The sequence below is a fragment of the Megascapheus bottae genome, chromosome 18 (genome assembly GCF_031878675.1).
Source record: "Megascapheus bottae isolate mThoBot1 chromosome 18, mThoBot2.hap1, whole genome shotgun sequence".
NCBI classification, from domain to species: domain Eukaryota; kingdom Metazoa; phylum Chordata; class Mammalia; order Rodentia; family Geomyidae; genus Megascapheus; species Megascapheus bottae.
In genome coordinates this window covers 29,804,914-29,826,498 of record NC_143526.1, presented here as the reverse complement: position 1 = coordinate 29,826,498, position 21,585 = coordinate 29,804,914, and the positions used below count along the sequence as shown (strand labels likewise).

At 53.4% G+C, this 21,585-nt stretch overlaps 1 protein-coding gene across 2 annotated transcripts; it reads right to left on the bottom strand.

Moving 5' to 3' along the window:
* Window positions 1-4,581: 4,581 nt before the first annotated feature.
* Bpifb3 (BPI fold containing family B member 3) lies at window positions 4,582-17,173 on the bottom strand. 2 transcript variants are annotated; one of them, XM_090352830.1, is made up of 15 exons: window positions 17,062-17,173; window positions 16,272-16,428; window positions 13,936-14,040; window positions 13,492-13,632; window positions 12,966-13,029; window positions 12,046-12,106; window positions 11,238-11,329; window positions 10,936-11,115; window positions 10,057-10,110; window positions 8,139-8,309; window positions 7,542-7,609; window positions 7,095-7,137; window positions 6,290-6,353; window positions 5,543-5,619; window positions 4,582-4,813 (listed from the first exon to the last, which is right to left on the bottom strand). In XM_090352830.1, exons 1-15 carry the CDS (start codon window positions 17,171-17,173, stop codon window positions 4,784-4,786), a joined length of 1,419 nt encoding a protein of 472 aa, XP_090208956.1. In that variant the 3' UTR covers window positions 4,582-4,783. The 2 variants fall into 2 exon arrangements, with proteins under 2 accessions (XP_090208956.1, XP_090208958.1); XM_090352832.1 differs by lacking the exons at window positions 13,492-13,632; window positions 13,936-14,040.
* Between the last annotated feature and the right edge of the window lie 4,412 nt (window positions 17,174-21,585).

The following is a 21,585-nucleotide window of genomic DNA, read 5'->3' as shown; positions in this document are numbered from 1 at the left end:
TGCAGGACTGCCTTGAGGACTAAGGCCTCAGCACGGGCCCACATTTCCACACCAAGCCCACACCATGCCATACTGAGTCACTCGGCTCCTGAGTCTTTTGATATCCCATTGTCCAGTGCTGGTATATGCGCTATAAAATGCTTTTGGACAAACATATTGTCTTTTCAATGGAAAAAAAAGTGCAGAAAGGTCCATTGTGCCTCTCTCCACCCCAAAGCAGAGACTAACACGCACTGCTAACGGCAGAGGGCAATGGCCACACGAAGGTGGCTGGGGTCTGTCCCTAAGCAGTCTGCCCACCCTCAGCCTGGAGCCTACTAACCCTTGGGGCTGCCCTAACCATTCTGGGAGGCTTAACGTTATCTGGTACCAGGGAGGTCACCTGGGCTTAGCGTCCAAAAGGCCCCTTTGTTTGGAGCTAGAGCATGGGGTGGGGATGGAGGAAGGACACCCAGAGTTCCGGGGTGTGTGTGTGTGTGTGTGTGTGTGTGTGTGTGTGTGTGTGTGTGTGTGTGACATGCTCTAAAGGTGATTCCACCACCCAAAGGGGCCAAGTGTGTGTGTATGTGTGTATGTGTGTATGTATGTATGTATGTATGTATGTATGTATGTATGTATGGTGTCATATAAGAACTATGGTTAGGAAACAGACCCACATCTGCCATCTACCACTTCTGTCAGCCTTGTCCCCTCATGGGATGGTCAGCTCCCAGGGTCTGACCACAGCATGGTAGGGAACCTTCATGTCCAGGAGTTCAGAGCCTGGACTTAGGCTGGGGATTGAAGAGGAACTGGGTTCAAATCCTGAACAGGTCACCAGTTATATAGCCTTGATGCAATACTAACCCCCTGGCCTCAGTTTCCCCCATGGTTCCTAGAAGCAGGGTAAATTCAAGAAGTTGATAAGATTAGGGACCTAAGGCCCAGTCAGCAGTGTATGACACCATGGATGTTGACAAAGCACAGCCAGGTTGACTTGCAGCATCAAAATGCAAGACTCAGGCTTGCCTTGGGAGATGAGAGTCATAGGGATCAAATTATAAGCATGCTTCCACCACTCAGGAGCTTTGCAGACCTATTTCTCAGACTCTGCATCTGTATGTGTGAAACAGGACATGTGACAGACAAACAGGAGATATCAATACATAAACAACTTAAAGGAGGAAAGCTTTATTTTAGCTGAGGTATGAGTTCATGATTGGCCACCTCCATTGCTTTTAGCTTGAGGAAAGGGAGAACATGGTGGCAGGAGAATGTGGTGGGAGAAAGCAGCTCACCTCGTGGCAATGGGGAGGCAGGGCGGGGAGAGGGGCCAAATCAAGGTATATCCTTCAAAGGCACTTTGACCTGCTTGGTCCATCCAAGTCTATCTCCCGAGCCCTTTCAGTTATGAACATACCCAGGGCAAATCACTGACCCAACCAACATCAATAGTGCCACCTCTGTGGACCAGGGCAGCCACATATGAGCCTCTGTGTATGCATGGGTGGGTGGGTAAGTTGAGGGAGGAGGGTGTATGTGTATGTGTATGCTTTATATTCAAACCCTATCCAGAGAGAAATGGCCTGTGGACATTGTGGAGCTCAGCGCCCCCTGGATTATTAGGCATGGATATAATGTTGACCTTCAGGAAGCGGGCAATAAATGTTAGCTGTTCTCAGTACTTTTTGCATAGCCACAAAGCTCACCATGACACAACAGAATCCACCATGACACAACAGAAATCACCATGACACAGCAGAGCTCACCATGGCACAATAAAACCTAATGTGACACAGCAGAACTCACCATGACACAGCAGAAGTTACCATGACACGGCAGAACTCACCATGACACAGCAGACCCAACAGGACACAACAGAACCTACCATGACACAACAAACTCAACATGACACAGCAGACCCAACATGACACAACAAACCCAACTTGACACAGAAGAACTCATGACACAGCATAACCCACCCTGGCATGGCAGAACCACCATAAACAACAGAACCCACCATGACACTGTAGACCTGCCCTATGTTTGAGGAGCTCTGGGTCAAGGGGGAGAATGAGACCCACGCAGGGCCCATTGACAAACGAAGCCATGATTCCGGGCCATTGACTGTGTGAAGGACAGAAAGGCTGGGCTGGGCAGGGCAGGGAGATGGATCCAGGAAGTGAGCCACGTGCAGACAGCAAGTCGCTCTTCTTTGTGTGCCAGACCCAGTGCCCAGATAGCCCTGAGTACAATAACATCACCATTTCACACAGCACTTGCTATGTCTGAAAGCATCTCCCTCAGTTCCTGGCTGGGAAACTTGTCCTCTGTGAGTCAAATGCACTCATGCAGGCCACTGTCCTCAAGGAAGGACATGTCCAGCTCCCCGGGCACCTTCCACCACATACAGGAAGTAGTCAAGTGGCACAGTGAGGAGGTTCCACCAGTGCCCAGACTGGGACTTTCTAGCCTCCAGAATCAGGAGCCACTAAGTTTCTGATCATACAGATGCCCCAGTCTCAGGCACTGTTACAGTACAACATCACAAAATGGACTAAGACAGAGCCTGAGGACCGGGCGTGATGGCTCATGCCTGTAATCTCAGCATTCAGGAGACAGAGGCAGGAGGATCGTATGTTTGAAGCACAGAGATAATTAGGCCCTTTCTCCATACCCTAGCAGGCCAGGCCAAAGCCAACCAGGAATTACCCTCTGGTTTGAATGGTATTATTATTGTTGTTGTTGTTATTATTTGGATATTAGTCCAGGGGCTTGGATTTAGGACCTCAGCACTGTCCCTGTGCTTCTCCAGCTTAAGGCTACCACACTACCATTCTACCACAGCTCTATTTCTAGCCTTTTTGGTAGTTAATTGGAGATAAGGATCTCATTGGCTTTTCTGTCCAGGCTAACTTTGAACCATTATTCTCAGATCTCAGCCTCTTGAGTATCGTGATCCCTCACTTATTATGGGAATTATGCTGCTCCAGAGACCCCCTTGATAGGTAAAAATCTGCAAAGTGGCTGCCTTGATAGTCACCCTTCGCTGTATCAGAGTTCACTTATTGCTCCTTCATGGGTTTTCACTATTGCAGGAGTCTCTGGAATGTAACTCTCACGACAGGTGAGGGTTCAGTGTTTATTATTTTTTTTCCTGCCATATAGTGAATCTGCAATAAGTGAATCGTGATATAGTGAGGGTGACTGTATTTAGAATTACAGGCATGAGCCACCAGCACCTGGCTTTGAATGACTCCTTACTGGCACTGAGGACCTGTTACTGAGGGCTGGGGACAATGAGCCAGTCAGATGTAGTGAAGAATGGGTGTGGGCCGGGAGTTTGGCCTAGTGGTAGAGTGCTTGCCTAGCATGCATGAAGACCTGGGTCCCATTCCTTGGTACCACATACATAGAAAAAGCCAGAAGTGGTGCTGAGGCTCAAGTGGTATAGCTCTAGCCTTGAGAAAGTCCAAGGACAGTGCTCAGGCCCTGAGTTCAAACCCCAAGACTGGCAAAAAAAAAAAAAAAGAATGGGTGGGAGGAAGAAGGGGGAGAGGAGGTCAGGCAGGAGGCCAAGCGGGGACTGAGGGCCCCCCGGGGCGTGGGTGGAGGAGGGAGATGACAAGAACCACAGGAATTGGATACTTCTCATGGATACAGTCCTACCCTGAAAGCTGGTATAACCCTTTGAGCTCCATTACTGTGTCTTCCAGTCACACTGAGACACGAGCTATACCGTGGCAGCAGTAGCAAGGGTGGGCTTGGGTTCAGGTAGCTGATGCAGCCTAGGTGGAGAGAGGGGTGGAGGTTACGTGGGAAAACATGGTGTGGTGATGTGGTGTGGTGAGTGGGAAGAAGGAAGGAGGGGAGGGGCTGGGAGCATGGACTGAGGGTCTTTTCCACAGGTGGACAGATCATCAGTGGGCCCCAGCCCCGCTGTCTGTCCTGGGTTCTAAATGAGGCTCATCTCTTCACATGGGCCACCCGAGTGCCAACATGGCCCATTCCTCACCATCGAGGTCCAATCGGACCGGCAGAGTGGAGCCCAAGATAGAAAAACAAGGACCCGCAGTCTCTCATCCCAACCCTGACACTGTGTTGTATGTCGTCTGGCCAGCAGGCCTTACTCCAACCTCAGTTTCTCCATCTGCACTAGTGCATGTGGCATAGCTCTTCTGCTCTAGGTCTGAAATCAGCTTAGGACGTGGAAGAGTCTCCCTCTCCTTGCTGCTTCCTGCAACTTGCTCCTCAACCCGCCAACATGCGATGGGTTCAAAATCTGAGACAGAGAAACAGACTCAGGCAGACTCACAGGGGCAGGGTTGAAGACAGAGGTATTAAGAGGTGGGGTCAAGGCCCGGAGGCAGGCAGGATAGAACACTGAGGCTGCCCCGGCTAGCCAGATAGGCTTGAAGCTCAATGCCTCAAAGGCTGAGCTCCAAGGCCCCTCTCCTCCTCCAAGGCTCCTCCCTGCTGTTTGGAGCTGGGTGGGTCTTGGTAGTTGAGGGGCACACATCAGCCAGGAGGAGGTACATTTACTGACACTTGGCACAAGAGGCAGTTTATTAATACTTGAGACTTTTTCTGAGACCCAGAGAACTTTCTAAAGCGGATCTGTGGCTGACCCCACAGGCCCAATCCCAGAATGGGGCGGGGTTACAAGGCCAGAGGACAAAGTGGACCTGAATGGAAAAGGGACACTTTATACTGTCACCAATGCTGGCTAGAGGCTAGGAGGGAAACTGAGGCAGAGTAGACAGATGAGCAGGACTCTATAGTCAACAGATGAGCACGGCCAGCCTCAAGATGTCACAGTCAGCACAACAGCATTCTGCAAGGACAATAGTTCTCTGTTAGCCTCCCCTCTACCTCTTGAACCCTCATGTTCCCTCATTCCCCAGCTCCATCCCCAGGCCGGGCCACCAGCCACCAGCTACCTGTACCCCTGCATTGGGATCTGTTCCTGGACACATAAGGCACTCAGTGATAAAGGAGGAACAGCACAAGTATTTACTGTCCAAGGACCAGGGGAACTAAGATACAGTACTGTGAGTATATCTGAGGTTCCATTCTACAGACCAGAAGTATCTAGATTCAACAAAACTCTGTGATCGATTGACTATGTCTACATGCATGACTAAGTAAGGAAAAGTAGAAGTCTGTGGGCCGTATAGTTCTGTTTTGTTTTGTTTTGGGGGGTGGTCGGTCATGGGGCTTGAACTCTGAGACTGGGCACTGTCCCTCAACTCTCTGCTAAAGGCTAGCACTCTACCACTCTGAGCCACAGTTCCACTTCCAGTTTTCTGGTGGTTTGTTGGAGATAAGAGTCTAATGGACTTTCTTGCCTGGGCTGGCTTTGAGCTGTGATCTTCAGATCTCAGCCTCCTGAGTAGCGAGGATTACAGGCGTGAGCCACCAGCACCCAGTTCACATTTGCTATTCTTGAGCTTAGTCATTTGTAATTCTCTGGGGGACGTTGAAATGGCCCAGAGATAGGACAGAGGAAGAGAGTCACACACAAGTGTGATGGGGCGGGGCGGGGCGGGGCGGAGCAACTCACCTCAATGATCTCCAGAACTGAGTTGGCAAAATTGACATTGAGAATCTTAGGCAGAGGAATCCCAACCTCCAGTTCCACTGTGAAGAGGGAACAGTTGAAATCAAAGGTATGTCGGGAAAGGGTCTTGATACTGGGGGGCTTCCCACCCTTGCCTGCTCTGCTCTACCACTCTTTTTAATGTTTTTAAATGTTATTTTAAAGCTGGTATACAGAGGGGTTCCAGTTACATAAGTCAGACAATGAGTACATTTCTCTATGGACAATGTCACCCCTTCCCTCACTCTCCCAGTTTTTCCCTCCGTCCCGCCCACAAGTGGTATCTTTCATTTTCAACATAGCGTCCAGTGAGTGCCACCCTTTTAAAGCAACTGATGCTGTCCTTGGGTGGGGGAGAAGGTGGGAATAGACAGGTTCTACTGATAAACTTTTCATCTTTTACCCTCAAACCAGAAACCTGTTTGGGCCAGGTCTCCTAGAGGTTACCCCAGCACACTCTGGAGCTCTCTAGTCCCATCACGGCCCTTCCCTATTGATTTGCAGGACCCAAGACACATCAGTCTTTGGGGTCCAGAGTGTGGCAGGATGTGGGTGCTTTGAATGGAAACACTGCTGCCTCCATTTTCTCATCTCTTACTAATGGAGATAGATCCCTCTCTGGCCTCAGTGTCCCCACCAGAGAAACAGAGAGAGGATCTGACTAGCAGTCTCAAAGTTGCATTCTCTGTGTGTCCAAGAAGATAGCCATACCATTGAGTTTTGGCACATATGCAGCCCGGAGCACATCGCTGAGCCATTCCTCCAAGCGAGTCACCTGCAACGGTGAGAAGGGCTTTGCAAGGAGCAAAGGGACAGAGGCCTGCCTCCCCCAGACCCCAGGATACAGTTCCTGAAAGTCATAGGACCCTTTATGATAGGGTGTCCTCCAGTGACACAAAAGGGGACTCTGATTTAGGCCAGTTTCACTCTTGGCCTAAGACTAGCCCTTCTGGAAGAATCTATAGGGCCTTACAGGAGGTAGTATCTGAGAAAGAGGGAATAAAGAGCTGGGGCTTTAGTAGAACTCTGTGAGGCAGGAAACTTAGATTCAGTCGAATGTTCTAGAACCTGAAACCAGGAGAAAATGCCAGGGCCTAGAACTCTGAGAAGCAGGAAGCTCATAGCGCAGGTGTGTGTGTGTGTGTGTGTGCGTGTGTGCGTGCGTGCGTGCGTGTGTGTGTGTGTGTGTGTGTGTGTGTGTGTGTGTGTGTGTGTTAGGGGGAGGTGAAGTGCTAGAATTTTCTGAGATCAGGACCTTAGAATCTATGTGAAGTCCCAGAGGAGATTCTAGACATCAACCACTATGTGAGGATACTGAGGAGACTCACGTGAGGCTAATTTCCCAAGATGTGGACACACACACACACACACACACACACACACACACACACACACACACACACACTGGCTTGCTTAGAAAGCGCCCGCACAGAGCCCAACTGTGTGACTCAGCCCCAGCCACCCACCTAAAGACCCTCACCCCCACCAAGGTTCTCCTGACACCCCAAAAACTTACATCAAAGGACTGAGCAAAGGAAGAGGCCAGCTTGAGGATGAGCCTGAAGAGAGAAGAGAGATGGGTCCCAGACAGCTACCATACCAGCTGCTAAAAGCTGTTCTGCTGCTCACTGCAGCCCCAGCTGCCCTCAACTGCCCTAGTCACGGCTCTGCACAGCCAGGAAATGGGGCTACAGGCCCTATTCTCCTACCAGGCTCTGACTCTTTTCCTATCTGTGAAAGAGACAAAAGAGTGATCAATCCCCCGCCCCCCCAGGCTCTGAGCAGGGAGGGAGCTCTGAAGGCAGCCCTGGTATCTCCCCAGGGTCCCCCAGTGTCCCATGCCAACCCTTCCCTGGCAGGCCCCAGGACTGGAAGATGCTGAGAAAACCCTGGCTTAGTCAGGACTCAATGCAGCTCCAGAGGCATCTGTTTTCGACAGCCCAAAGCAAGGGTCCCACCTCACCGTTCCAGGGACAGGGCCATGTGCAGCCTGGTGGCTGAGGGTGCCAGCTGGGCATTCAGAGTCAACACCTGATGGGAAGAGCAAGCACAGGGCATCCATGGACTCTACAGAGCACTGGTGACCCTCAGCCACCTCTGTTCGCAATGCACCCTGCTGAGGCCCCTCCTAGGTGCCAGGCTGTGAGGGAAGGCTGAGCCAACAGACAGCAGACAAGAGCTGGGGGAGACACGCAGGAAGGGCGCCCTGAGGGTTGGCCTGCAGGAAAGGGGCCTGGCAGCCTGTGGAGCTGACCATGACAGTACAAGGAGGGAAGCAGAAGGGATGGGTCAAAGGGCCCTGGATGCCAGGCTCAGAGGAGAGGGCAGAAGGCACCAAAGAGGATCAGCGTGTAGACAACATGGGGAGAGGCAGAGGGAGCTGAGAGGCAAGCGCAAGCATCGTCCCGAGTGCCAGGAGGCGGAGTGGACAGGCCTGGGCCAGGGAGAGGAGCAGGGAGGGGCAGGCGGGAGTCTGGGTGGGTGCTGAGACTCAGCGCCCCAGCATGGGGCTCCCTCAGAACTCCAGGGCTGGGCCTACCCACCCCCTTCAGCCACTCACCCCATTCAGCTGGAAGAGGGCTTCGGGGCTCCCTTGAGGGACAGAGGACAGGACGTGGATGGCAGCTGGGATGGACACAGCAGCCTTCTTGCTCTGAAGTGTGACCAGGGGAGCTTCTTTTACCCTCAGTAAGAGCATCAGGTTCCGGTCTGGGGGCAACTTCCCCAGGGCCTGGACAGGTAGGAGCAGAGCAGGGTGGTAGTAAGCACAGCTTAGGTTCCTGGGTAGGAGAATCAGTCAGCCAGTCAGTCAAGAAACACTGAACATATATTATGCTTGAGATACCACGCTGGGTACTGAGGTTGTAGCCCATGAGGCTGCCTCTCTCTCTGCCTCACATAGAGGCAAATTCTCCCTTGTGCACACATCTTTTCCCTCCTCTCCATGAAACCTCTGCTCTCCTCCAGTGGCCTGGCACACTCCCCTTGACTCAGTCCAGCCTCCCTATTACCACAGGCCCTTTGTACCTGCTAAACTCACTGCCCGGAAGCTCCCTTCCTCCCTTACCTCCAGTCTCTGCTCACGTGTCACTTCAGGGTGCAAGCATTGCAGAACCCCCATATAAAAAGCACACCCTGGGGCCGGGAGCGTGGTCTAGTGGTAGAATGCCTGCCTAGCATGCACATGGCCCTGGGTCTCATTCCTCGGTACCACATATGCAGAAAAAGCTGGAAGTGGTGCTGTGGCTCAAGTGGTAGAGCACTGGCCTTAAGAAAGCCCAAGGACAGTGCTCAGGCCCTGAGTTCAAGCTCCAGGACTGGAGAAAAAAAAACATCTTGGTGCCCAATTTTGTCTTTGCCACTCAATCTCCTCTAACTCCTACCTCTCCTGCCTCTGATTGTTCATCTGTACAATGGCTGCTGCCCTTGCTAGAACAGCAAGCCCCCAAAAGCCCCAAACACAGGGGCTTTTATCCACTGTATCTCTTTTGGCATCAAGAGGGGGAGATTCATCCCTGACCCAGCTCAGGGCCTGGTATTCAGTAGGTGCTCAGTGGATCTTAGTTGACCAACAGAGTGAATCACAGGTGGACATTCTGTCTCCTTGTCCTAACACCCCAGCCCCAGGCAATGGTGGAAACTGTGTGCTCAGGACTCTGGAGAACACAGCCCCAAACTCAGCCTCTCTAAGTTGCCAAATCATCACCACATTCCACCCTTGTGGGTTCACAAAATCCAAAGCCACAGAGCTGGACACATAACTGGGGCCACAGAGGCTTCAGGTTCCAGTGACCCCAGCCTCACTGCCCTGGAGGCGCTCATCCTGGGAGCCGCCACAGACCCAGTCCAAGGCCCATTCCACCATCTTGCAATCCTGCCCTCAGACGCCTTCCTGAGAGACCCCCACCTCAGCCCTTCTAGAAACTCCTCTGCCTTAACCTGAGGGCCTTTGACAAGTGGATGTCCCAGCCTCACAGATTCTTAGCCCTTCAGATTCCCAGACTTTGTCCTCCACACCCCAAATTCAACTGCCACCTGCCTCCTCTCTAGTAATTGCTCCTCTCCCACCTCTTTCAGAATCTGCGGTCACCTTAAAAACCCGATAGCAGACATTTCTACCTCAGCATGAAATGCCAATCCTCACAAGAATATGGCTGGCCCAACCTCAGTGGAATGAATGAGGGGACTGAGGGGGGGGCCCTAGAGTCCCACCTCCCTGCCTCTCCTCCCTTTTCTCACTGGAGGTAGAAAGGAGGATGATCAAGGTGGAGTAAGCACCAAGCTAAAGCAGCCACAGCCATAGGCCAGATCTCCCAGTCCTTTCCTCTCTAAGCTAACTCCGCTCTCAGGAATGGATATGGCATTAGTCATCAACTGTATCTTGGACTCAACATCAGTTGTATCCACAGAGACTCTGGAGTCCCTTCAGTTCCTGAGGAAAGAACTACAGAGCGGAAGGCCCCTGGGTGGGCACTTACCCCAGGGACCAGAGCTGCCAGGTCTGTAGTCGTCAGTGGGACATTGCTGGGAACCTAAGTGTGAGACCAAATAGAAGAGGGGTTAGTGCAGAAGGAGATGGGACAGTGATCCCTCCGCATGCACACAGCCCACTTCCATCCCTCCTGCTGTGACAGAAGCTCCAGTTCACGCCAAACCCTTGCTTGTGGCTGGCACACAGCAAGGACTTTGCATGCCTTCCCTGACGGCACCTGCGTAACAGCTCCATGGAGTGGGACACCAAGTCTCTGCTCCAGTCATTCAATTGGCAATGGTGATGCCCAGGAGCGTCCACTGAGGTTTCAATAGACCCCAGGCTGTTTTGGTTAGCAGCGATGCAGGCTCCTGTGGTTCCACCCCTGCAATCCTAGCTACTCAGGAGGCTGAGGTCTAAGGATTTGGTTCAAAGTAAGTCTGGGCAGGAAAGTCTGTGAGATTCTTATTTCCAATTACGCACACACAAACACACATACACACATGCGCACGCGCACGCGCACACGCACACATACATGACAGAAGTGGAACTATGGCTCAAGTGATAGAGTGCTAACCTGGAAGAAGAAGAAAAACTGCTAAGAGTGTCCAAGCCCTAAGTTCAAGCCCTGGGACTGGAACAGAGAAAGAAAGAGGGGGGGGGGGAGAAGAAGAAGAAGAAGGAGAAGGAAAAGGAGAAGGAGAAGGAGGATGGGAAGGGAAGGGAAGGGAAGGGAAAAAAAAGCAAGCAAGCAGGAAGGCCAACAAACAGATTAGCAGCACCCTCTGAGCAGGAGGGTGGGTACACGTCGTAGGGTATGCCCAGCTCTCTTGTACCCAGGAGACACTGCCAAGGTCCTGGGATCCACCTCCTGTGCCACACTCACCAGCTGTGGGGTGATGTCCAGGTCGAGGGCGCCATTGGCCTGCAGGAGCCCAAACACCGTGTTGAAGAGGTAGAGAGGCACCGTCACCTGCGAGGTGTGGTCCGCCTTGGGGGGCACCGTGACTGGGACGTGAGGCTTGGGGAAATCAACGACGTTGCCAGCCACACTCTTCACGATGGACTGTGGGGGCCGAGACAGTCACGGGGGGGCGGGGAAGGCTTAGGTCTTGCCCCAGTAAAGCCCCCCCTCACCCTCTCTCATGCCCATGCTGGCAAGATGTGGCAGAGCCTCCGGGCACTCACATTGATGTCCAGCTCAATATACTGGTTGGAGATGAGGGGCAGAGTGGCCAGAGAGAACTCCACAGACCCCAAGGCTCCCAGGGGCACCAGACCTGCGCGGGGAGGGATGGCAGAATGAGCGCAGGAGCCCAGTCCCCAGGGACAAGTGTCTGTGTGCCCTGATTGAGCCCAACGCGCGCCTCAGTTTCCACTTGGGGGCTAGCTGCTGTCACTCTTTCACCAAGGAGGAACCTGAGACCCAGGCAAAGGATATTTCCCAGCTCGAGGCTGAAGAGCTTGGGAGTGGCTGTCTTCCAGAGCTGGTGGCCCTGCCTCTTTACCCAGCACCGCAGAGGGAGCCATATCGTTCCACATTCTGCCCGTCTTCAGATGGAGTCCTGTTACCCTTTCCACAGCCTTTCTGTCAGCATGAAGCCACCATTGTCCCTTACGCTGCAGGACCAGAAGGTCCACTGGGGCTGTGGAGCCTTGGACGTCTTACTTAATCCCCCTGGGACTTGGTGTTGTCGTCTGACCTGAGGGTAGCGTTCCCCTCCGGCTTCTGACCCCAAATGCTCTATAAACGCTTGTTCCGCGGCAGTCAATTTCCAGGAGGCTGTGGCTGTCTTGAGCCCCACACCCTGTCCCACACCCTGTCCTACCCACCTCTCATGCCTCAGTCCAGCCCCCCCCCGACCCCCAGCAAAATGGCAACATTCACCCCTGAGGGGGAAGCAAAAGGTCTCAGAGTCCCTCCCCTTCCAGCTTCCCTCTGCATCCACCCTGTGCTTTCTTGGGACTGGAGGAGAGGAAGCAGGTCTTCACTTACTCAGCACGGACCCCAGGAGCTCGTTCACCACGCTCAGCACACTGTCCACCACGGGGCACAGCTGTGCGGGAGGAGACAGATGTTACCGGGGACAGAAGCCAACCCTGCTCAGTACAGAGACAGATGGGCAGCTTGGTGGAGCTGGCAATCAATGCAAGGCAGTGTGGAGTATAGAGATGTGGGGTACAGAGAAGGGGGTTGCCAGGACTCAGTAGACCATCAAATATATTCCTTCTGTCACCTGAATCCCAGCAGAAAACTCTACAGGTTGCCTAGGCCCAAGCATGGCGTCAGGCCCTCCCGAGGAGAGGTCACGGCCCCTCCTGCCATCCCTGGTGGGTTCCAGGAAGGGTGGACTCAGAGGGGACCGCCTCTGCTTCACTAGGTTGGATCAGGCTGTCTGCTGTCATCCAGCCATGTGTTTGCTTCCCCCCACACACCCCAGCCCCAGGGAAGACAGGGAACAATGATCCAGCAGCCAGGCCTCTGAATCCTGTCACTGCCAGAGTGGGACCCCAGCCCAGCGCCTCTCCTCGTGTACAGCTAGCTGGGCCCAAGAAGAAAGGCCACCTGCCCCAGGTCACAGCTATTTGCAGACAGACACAAAGGGAGAGCTGCAAACTCCGGTGACCCTCTTAATCCAAACTCCAGGCCTCTGGGGTCAGGCAAACCAGAGAAATGAGAGGCCAGGGGAGGGATGGGAGACAGGAAGATAAGACGTGCAGCAGACTGGGGAGGAAGGGCTATGTCTGGCACCCCTGGACCAGCAAGCCGTCCCACAGGTGAGCAAGTGATCAGATCACCTTGCCAGCAGAGTGGGGAAGGAAACTCCAGCCTAATCTTGTCTGGCGCCAACTTTATCCAGACCCAGGGAGGGAGCACAGAGGGGAGGGGCAAGCATGGCCCAGGGCCCCACTTACCAGGTCAGGTAGCACCCTGCACAGTGTCTGTTCCACAACCCCAAAGACTGGTGTGGGCAGCAGCCTGGGTGAAGGGAGACACGGGAGTGGGGCCTCTGGATTTCTCCCTCCTCCTCTCTTGGTGGGGGTGGTGGAGTTTCCCCATCACGGGGCCTGGGGCCACCCTGTCTGTACAATGCCAGCCTTACACAGCGTTGCCCAGATCAGACAGGGGCGGATAGGTGTCTGCCATGTAATCCATGCTTGCTAAGTGTCCACTTCCTGGCTCTCTTAACACTGGCAGACAGGTTACATTTGCTTCTGAGACAGTGTCTTTCCACAAATGGGAACAAACTCTGGGTCCTATCCGGGAGAGGACAAGGGCATGGTAGGGGCTGGAGGAGGACACCCAGGTGTGGGTGGCACATGCTGTGGTTTGCAGGGACTGGATGAGTTCAGGGCCTGCCCTAGCCCAGAAGCCCAGGCACTGATCCAAGCAGGTGCTCCTCCCCACCCCCAGCTCCAGCGGGACTCTGGCGGGACTCACCCCGAAGCCACGCTGATATGGCCCAGCAACATGTTGCAGCGCTTGAGAACCAGAATGGGCGTCCCTCGGGGGCTCACGCCCAGCGCCACCCTCGAGGACACGTTCACCTCTGCAGACAGCTGCAGGAGGCCCCCCAAAGGGCTGCAAGATGGGATAGTGGGCGTGGCCAACCTATTAGACCACATCCTTCCAAACCAGCCATGCCCTCACCATCCTGCTGATTCCCTTGGAAGGTGAACCCCTGCCAGGCTAGTCTCCAGAGACCCTTGGTGGTCCAGTCCCAGAGCAGTGCCATGCCCCCCCCCCACCTGTAGGTGTCCCGATCTCTTCCCCCACCTCTTGGATGATTCTGGAAGACTTAGGGGACAGTAGGCTTGGAGGTCTTTGATGAGGCTGGGGGACAACAAAGTACAATATGGTTGAGCTCCCCAGGTATACACTCACCCAGAGCCGTGCAGGCCCACCTTGGTGTGCAGGCCCAGCTGTACCCCAAATCCTGGCAGCAGCTTCAGTGATAGTTTTGGCAACGTGAGCTCCTCCAACTTCAGCCTAGGGGACAGGGCAGGCAGACTGCTCACTCCCAGGGGCCCTCATCCATAGAGGGGGCGCCCCCCCACCTCCCAGGGGGTGGGGGAGACAAGAGAGCCGCTGCAGGGGAGATGGAGGTGGGAGTGTGACCTGGGATTCAGCCAGAGGCTCAGGAACCTGCAGTTTCTGACCTTGATCTTGTCCCTCACCTGCAAATTGACATCCCTCAAGCCCTCACACACACAACCAAGGAGGTCCCCAGACCCTCTCCACACTCTGCCAGTGAGACCCTCTCCACACTCTGCCAGTGAGACCCTCTCCACACTCTGCCAGCGAACTCCTCCTCCGATTTGAACTAGGGTAGGCACTGCTAAGTCTCAGCTTACGGCAAATGTCCTCTGAGGACTCTGGTTTCGAGGTCAACTCTCAGGCCCCAGCCCCACCTAGCAGAAGAACGCTGCCATGAGACAGGGGTGGAATCTAAGGTGCCTTCTGTGTTCTAACTACATGACATGGGTTCCCTTGGTCCTGGCACCAAGTCCACGAATGGTCCAGTCAGATGCTTTGAATTCCTGCACTGCTACTGATTAGAGGACCCCAGCCAAATGTCACAGCTGCCCTACCCGTCCCCACATCCCTGAGACCCGGCCCAGTCCACAGCATCGCCGGAAGCCTGTCTCCAGGCAGAAGTGCTGGAGACACATGTGCTCCCTACAGCCCATTTCCTCCTACTGACCCAAGCCTGCTTTCGGTTTTCTCTGAGCCTGCTCGTGACCTCCCCTGATTTACCAGCAGCCACAGCAGGCGAGGTCTGAGACTGACACACAGATATGCCCCTGCCATCCCTTTCTGCCCCAGTGTGACAAATTATGACTCTGTCCTGGACTCTGATCATTTACCTGATCTGTGTAGTGAAGAATCTTTTCCTTCCATTATTGACAATGCTTATCCCAGTGCCACAAAATAAAAAACCCTGGGTAGGTGGTCCTTATGTTTTTAAGTATTTGCTAGTATGTGATTTTTTTTTTGCCAGTCCTGGGCTTGAGCTCAGGGCCTGAGCACTGTCCTTGGACTTTCTCAAGGCTAGAGCTCTACCACTTGAGCCTCAGCACCACTTCTGGCTTTTTTTTTTTTCTACGTATGTGGTACCAAGGAATCGAACCCGGGTCTTCATGCATGCTAGGCAAGCACTTTAACCACTAGGCCAAACTCCCAGCCCTAGTATGTGATTTTATTCATCCATTCAAATCATTTTAAATTAAGCCAGGCTCTAATAGCTCACGCCTGTCATCCTTGCTATTCAGAAGGCTGAGATCTGAGGATCACAGTTTGAAGCCATCCCAGGCAAGAAAGTCTATGAGACTCTTATCTCCAATTAACCACCAGAAGACCAGAAGTGGAGCTGTTGCTCAAGTGATAGAGTGTTAGCCTTGAGCAAAAGGAGCCTTAGGGACAGGGTCTAGGCCCAAGAGTTCAAGCCCCAGGACCAGAAAAAAATTTTTTTTAATGAAGCCAGGCTGCAATGGCTCACACTCGTAATTCTAGCCACTCAGAATATTGATAACTGAGGTTCTTGGTTCAAAGCCAGCCCGGAAGAAAAATTTAAGAGAGTCTCACCTACAATTAACCAGCAAAATGCTACAAGTAGAGGTGTGGTAGAGTGCCAGCCTTGAGCAAAAAAGCCAAATGAGAGCAGGAATCCCGGTGTTCAAGCCACTACACACACACACACACACACACACACACACACACACACACACACACACACCCATCCATCAGGTGTCAGCCCTATTTGTGACACAAGGACAATGCAGATAAATTCCTACCCCTATCCTGGGGTTTACCATCTACCACAGTGAACCCACCAAGCCAGCAGGAGCATGAATGGTGTGCAGGGAGTGAGGGGTCCTTGGAGACTTGAAGGCAAATCTAGGAGAGCCTAGCCGGGCGAGTCCTCTTGAGAAGACTCCAGAAGAAGGAAAGGAAGGGACCAAATGGAAACCTGCATTAGCCCCGAGAGACCAAGCAACTTTCCCCAGTCACACAGTGAGCTAGACAGTTCTGAAATCCTCTGAGGCAGTGGGACACAGCCATCCTTGCCCTGCCAGGCAGGTAAGAGACTTCTTTCATCCATTGTTCTCGCATCTCCCCATTTCTGCCAGCCACCTGTTCCCTAAAGCAAATATAAGACAGGCCCTTCCTTCCCATGGAGGCCTGCAAAGTGATAGCCACTCGCTGCTGCGGGAACTCACCCAGAAAGCTCCTCCACGACACCAAAAATCCCTCCATAGCTCAGTAGGCCGCCTCCTCCAAGCAGCCCTCCAGAGCCCAGGAGGCCCTGGTTCACTGATGTCACTGTCCCCAGGACGTTCTGCAGAATGGGTCCCCCAATCAGTGAGTTCTGGATGGCTTCAGAGAGGGTGGGAGAGGTGAAGATGTAAGACGCTTCTGCCAGGCCAGCCCCCTTCCCTCTTCCTCTGAGCTTCAGTTCCACTTTAACCGGGATCGAGGTGGAGATCACACTCAGGAGTGGAAACTGAGACAACCACCTTCTCTCCCAGCCCAGCACCGGTGACACAGGAGCAACTCAGCAAGAGCGTGGAATGAATGAGCAAGCCCTGACCATCTCCATTTACAGAAGCTAACGGATGCTCAGGATAGGTCAGCCTCCCCGTGGCTTCCTGTTCACCACTGCTCTACCCCATTCCTGAGCTTGTCACCACAGGCCACTGGTCCCTGGAGGACTGGCTAACCAAATCCCCAGCAGGCTTCCCACACTCCAGAAACACAGGGCGGGGGCTTGGCCCAGCCAGCACGCTCCCAGTGGCTTCTTAGCCCCTCCCTACCCCAAACCCAGGTCCCACGTGGCCCCCTACACAGACTTGGCCCACACTGCCCAGTTCCTCCTCTCCCCCTCCCCAGGGCTCTGCCCACCACTCCGAGGTCCCCATACAGAGATTAGCCTAAGCAGCCTGTGTTTACCTGTCCACAAAGTTGACATGGCATCTGGGCCTGCCCATGCCACCCGCCCCAGCTTCTCACCTTTGCCAAGTTCATCCTTGTCAATCCGGGCAAGTGTGCCCACTGTTTCCAGCAGCCCCTGGCATGGAGTCACCAGGCCCCAGAGCAGAAGCAGGGACCATACGCCCGGCATTGTCGCCACCTGGAAGGGGTGGAAGCAGGGACTCCGAGACAGTTCTCAGGTCCCAACCTTCCCCTCCTCTGCTGCCATCACTGCCCTGTCCCCCCCTACCCCAACCTGGCGCAGTCCAGGCTCAGCTTCATGCTCAGGAAAGCCCTGTCTAGCACCTGTGCTGTGTGGCTCAGCTTCCAACACACAGCTCTGGGCCACTTTCCAAGACTTTGCTTTGTTAACTGCCATTTCCCAGATGGGAACACTGAGTTCCAGAAACAGGGGTGGACTTGTCCAAGGCCACAGAGCTAGCCAGTGGCAGGGCCAGAATTCGAGCTCAAAATCCATCTGATTCCTCCGTTCTCAGTGGGGCCCAATGAACCTGGTGGAGTCTGGAGAGAGAGCCTCAGCCAGGCCTCTCCTGAGCAGCAGGCAGGAGCTCTGATCCAGCCATTCGTGCTGCTTCACGAGGCCATTCTAGAAGGAATGGCTGCTCGGGAACTCAGAACACTTAGACATAACACTTCCCACCTCTCCCTTCCTTCCTACTTCTACTCAAACAGTGCTGAAAAGGGGAAGGGGGTGGAGGTGGAGCGTGGATAATTCCTAGCTCCATAGACCAGACATTTCCATGTCTGCCCTTCAGGAAGATCCTGCCCCTCACAAAAACAAAAACAAAACAACAGCAAAAACAGCGCCCAGAGTATTTTAAGGTGCTGGCCAAATGCAGTTTGTGCTCGCGTCCTGTCTGTCATCTCTGTGGGCTCCACGAGCCTGGGACTCTGTCTCAGGTCTCCATCTGCAGCTTGGGGCTGACTGTCACCTGACCTAGAGGGCGGGGAGGGACCCAACATCACCTCATCCTGCAGCCATGAGCCAGGGTTCAGGCTGGGTCTGCCAAGGAGGCACTTTCTTCTCAGCACAAAGGTCCCTCCCTGCCACCAAATGTATCTCCGTACCCAAGACGGACGAGCCCTGTCAGCCATGCTGTCTGTCACAGAATAAAATGTCCCATAGTGGAAAGCCAGCTGGGTTCCAACGCTCAGAGAGAATGGCCATCCTCCATCCATCCACAGGACAGTCCACCCCCAGCCCTCAGCCCTGCTTCAGAGGTGGAAAATAGCTTCTATTTCTCCTGCCAAACTCCAGTTTCTTCCATCCCCTCCCCCCAGGTGAATTCTTTCTGTGCTCACCATCCTGATGGGATGCAGAAGGGTCAAGAGCAGGGATGGTCAGGGTCAGGGTCAAGGCCAAGGTCAGGGTCAGGGTCAGGGTCAGGGCCAGGGCCAGGGCCAGGGTCAGGGCCAGGGCTGCCTTACCGGCCTGCCGCCAACTGTCCCCCAATGGTGGGTGGGGGTTCCTGGCCTCCTGCTGGTTCCTGCACCCACCTGAGCCCAGGAATGGCCCTTATATGGCCACAGTAGCTCTGGGGACACAAAGGGGGCACAGCCGCCAGAAACCCGTCAATGTGTCATGTCACAAGTGAACTGCGGTTTTTCCCCAGGGCACAGATTAAGCCTTCCTTCTGGGGGAAGATGGAGGGGGCTGGGATAGGGGCCCAGGAGTAAAAGCATGGGTTAGGGGTGGGTAGGGCTCTGCCACCCCAACTTCCCCCACTATTGGGCTCTCTCCAGGTTCCCCTAGAACCATTCCAATGGCACAGAATCCACTCTGCCATCCACTTGTTTCCCACACAGGCCAAGGAAGGAAAGACACACCTTAAGTCCCCTGGCCCTGTGCCCCTCTGCCCACCAGCCTAGCAGGAAGATGGCCCTGGGCTATCTGAGCAGACTTGGGGGATGGCCACAAACTCGACCTCACCCCTCAAGACTCAGAACAGGCAATGTTACCTCCTTCCTGACCCATTCATAGACTCATTCCAGATTCATGGGAGAAATTCATTCCTGCGTGCCTTCAACAGCCTTTATGGAGCACTTACTATCTGTGGATGCCCAGGGTGTCCCCATGCCAAGAGATGAGCCTGTGTCCTGAGGGAACAGGCCAGTAGGAACACTGCCGTTTAAATTTTTCTAGCAGCCATACTTTGTTGTTGTTGTTGTTTCCAGTTATGGGGCTTGAACTCAGGGCCTGGGAGCTGTCCCTGAGTTTTTCTGCTCCAGGCTAGCATTCTGCCACTTGGAGCTACACACCACTTCTGGTTTTCTGGTGGTTAATTGGAGATAAGAGTCTCACAGATTTTCTTACCCAGGCTGGCTTTGAATTGTTTTCTTCAGATCTCAGCTTCTAGGTGCGAGCCACCCTTGCCAGTCTGTCACAATTGTAAACAGGCAACAAGAACCAGGTGAAGGTAAAATCCATGTTACTACTGCAGCATGTTTAAACTGTTATCCTTTATCCGAGTCCCAAGTTATCAATGAAGTGCTTTCTGTTGCTTTTCTCCTGTTACATTTTCCAAATCTGTTTAGGTTGCCCTCCAAAGTAGACTTTGCCGTGGTTCATGGTTGCCGGGTTCAGGAGGACATAAACGTGTACCATGTGGTTAGTGGGGAAGCTGGAGATGGAAATGAAGCAAGGGCAGAGGCTCAGGAGCATGGGCCAGTGGGTGGGATTCAAGGTAGAACTAAGCTGAGGCTAGCTGGACCCTGCAGAACAAGAGGGAGTGATCAGAAGCGTCACAGAGGGAAGGGGGGGTGACAGAGTCTTCCAGACACTGAGAGCTAAGGGGGTCCTTCCAGGAGCAGCCAGAGGCCCTTGGCAGATAGGGCACCACGAGGTTAGAAGGCGCTCAGTTTACTCTCTGCACTTCAGGAGTTTGTCTTTTGTTCTTTCTCTTCCAAGAAGCCTTCCTGGCTCCCCTTTGTGCTTTCCTGTCTGAGAGTCTGAGATGGGCTAGCAGTCACTATTTGTGTCTGTGTGTCTGTGAGTCTGTGTGTGTATATGGGGTGTTGGGAGGAGGGGGAATATATGTCTGTCTTCTGCATTGTTCCCTGGCCTCAGCTTGAGGAGACAGAGGAGGCAGCTGTCACCTTATTTCCCTCAGCAGCCTCTGAACCTCTCACTCAGAGCCTTCTTCCCATGCCACTCAACTTCCTACAAAATCAGCCTTTTTTGAAATGTAATAGGCAAACACAAAGGGCAATGGGGGGGCATGGTGTACAGCTCCATGAGGTTACAGTTAAGCACCTAGCAGTCCCCAGGTCCCCCCACACCAGGTCACTGCTCCCCAAGGCGATTGCTGTCCTGACACAGAGGATAAGGATCATGCAGGCACCGTGATCAGGGAGCCTCTGAGCTTCCCAGCTCTCCATGTGCACAGAATGCATGCATCTGGTCGTGAGGGGCAATGTGAGTTCTCACCTGGATTCCCCTGTGCCTGAGTGCTGTGGTTTCCTTCCTTCCACGTGTGCACTCCCTGCCGGAGGCTCTTGTCCTCTCAATTTGCTGCATGTCTTGTGAAGGTTTTGGAGAACGTGTGTTTCATGGTTCATTTGTTTTGGGCGAGCTGCTGGGAGCGGAATTGCTGGGTCACTGCGGCATGAGTGCTCAGCCGTACTACCAACACCACTGCACACTGTGTCCAACCGAAGGCTGATGAGGGTCGCCACGGCCCCTCCCCAACCTTGCCGGCATTGCCAGTGCTTTGAAGACACATGTTTGAAAGAGGAAGAAGGAACACCAGTGCCTGGCATATATTGAATACTAATTGTGTACATGGCACCGAACATGTGATCGCTTCTAATCAACATAGCAACCCAGAGGTCAGCATCGCCATCACATTCTGTTCTTATTCCCAGGAGCCCTGGCTCAGCCACCAGCATAAAGGAGTCCAGCCACGCCATCTGACTACACTTAGTCATCCTAGCCACTGCCAGCCCAGCCTCTTGGAAGGAAGGAAAGCACTACCCCACACCTAGCCTGCCCGTCTCCCCTCTTCCTTCCAGACTGATCGGAATCTGCTTTGTTCTCAGAACATAGCTCACTGACCACCCTCCCCCCATGAACCCCAACTTGTTCTCAGGAAAACATCACCCCTAACCTTATCTGAAAGTGCAGGCCTGCTGGCATCAAGAGGAGAGTCCTACCATAAAACTCCAAACAAAACTATTTGCATTATAAATCCCACACAAGACATTTCAGATATAAATCCCTAGGAGAACAAGACAAAGAAATTCCAAGGAAGGATCTCATCTTAGGATGGACACAAACTCTAAAACGCCACACACTTGTGGTTCTTTGTTTCTCTGACCCTGCTCAGTGTTATGGGTGATAAAGCCTCCTCTGATCTGCTGAGGTCTCCATCTCTATTTTCTTCTTTCATCCATTTGACTCAGTTTCCTTACAGAGACCACTGTTTCCAGGACTCCTACCTCACCTGCTTTTAAAGATCTCCATACCCACTCAGACACCAAAGTGGAGTCATTAAAAATCCTGTCTCAGAGATGGCAGAGCGGCTCAAGTGGTAGAGTATCTGC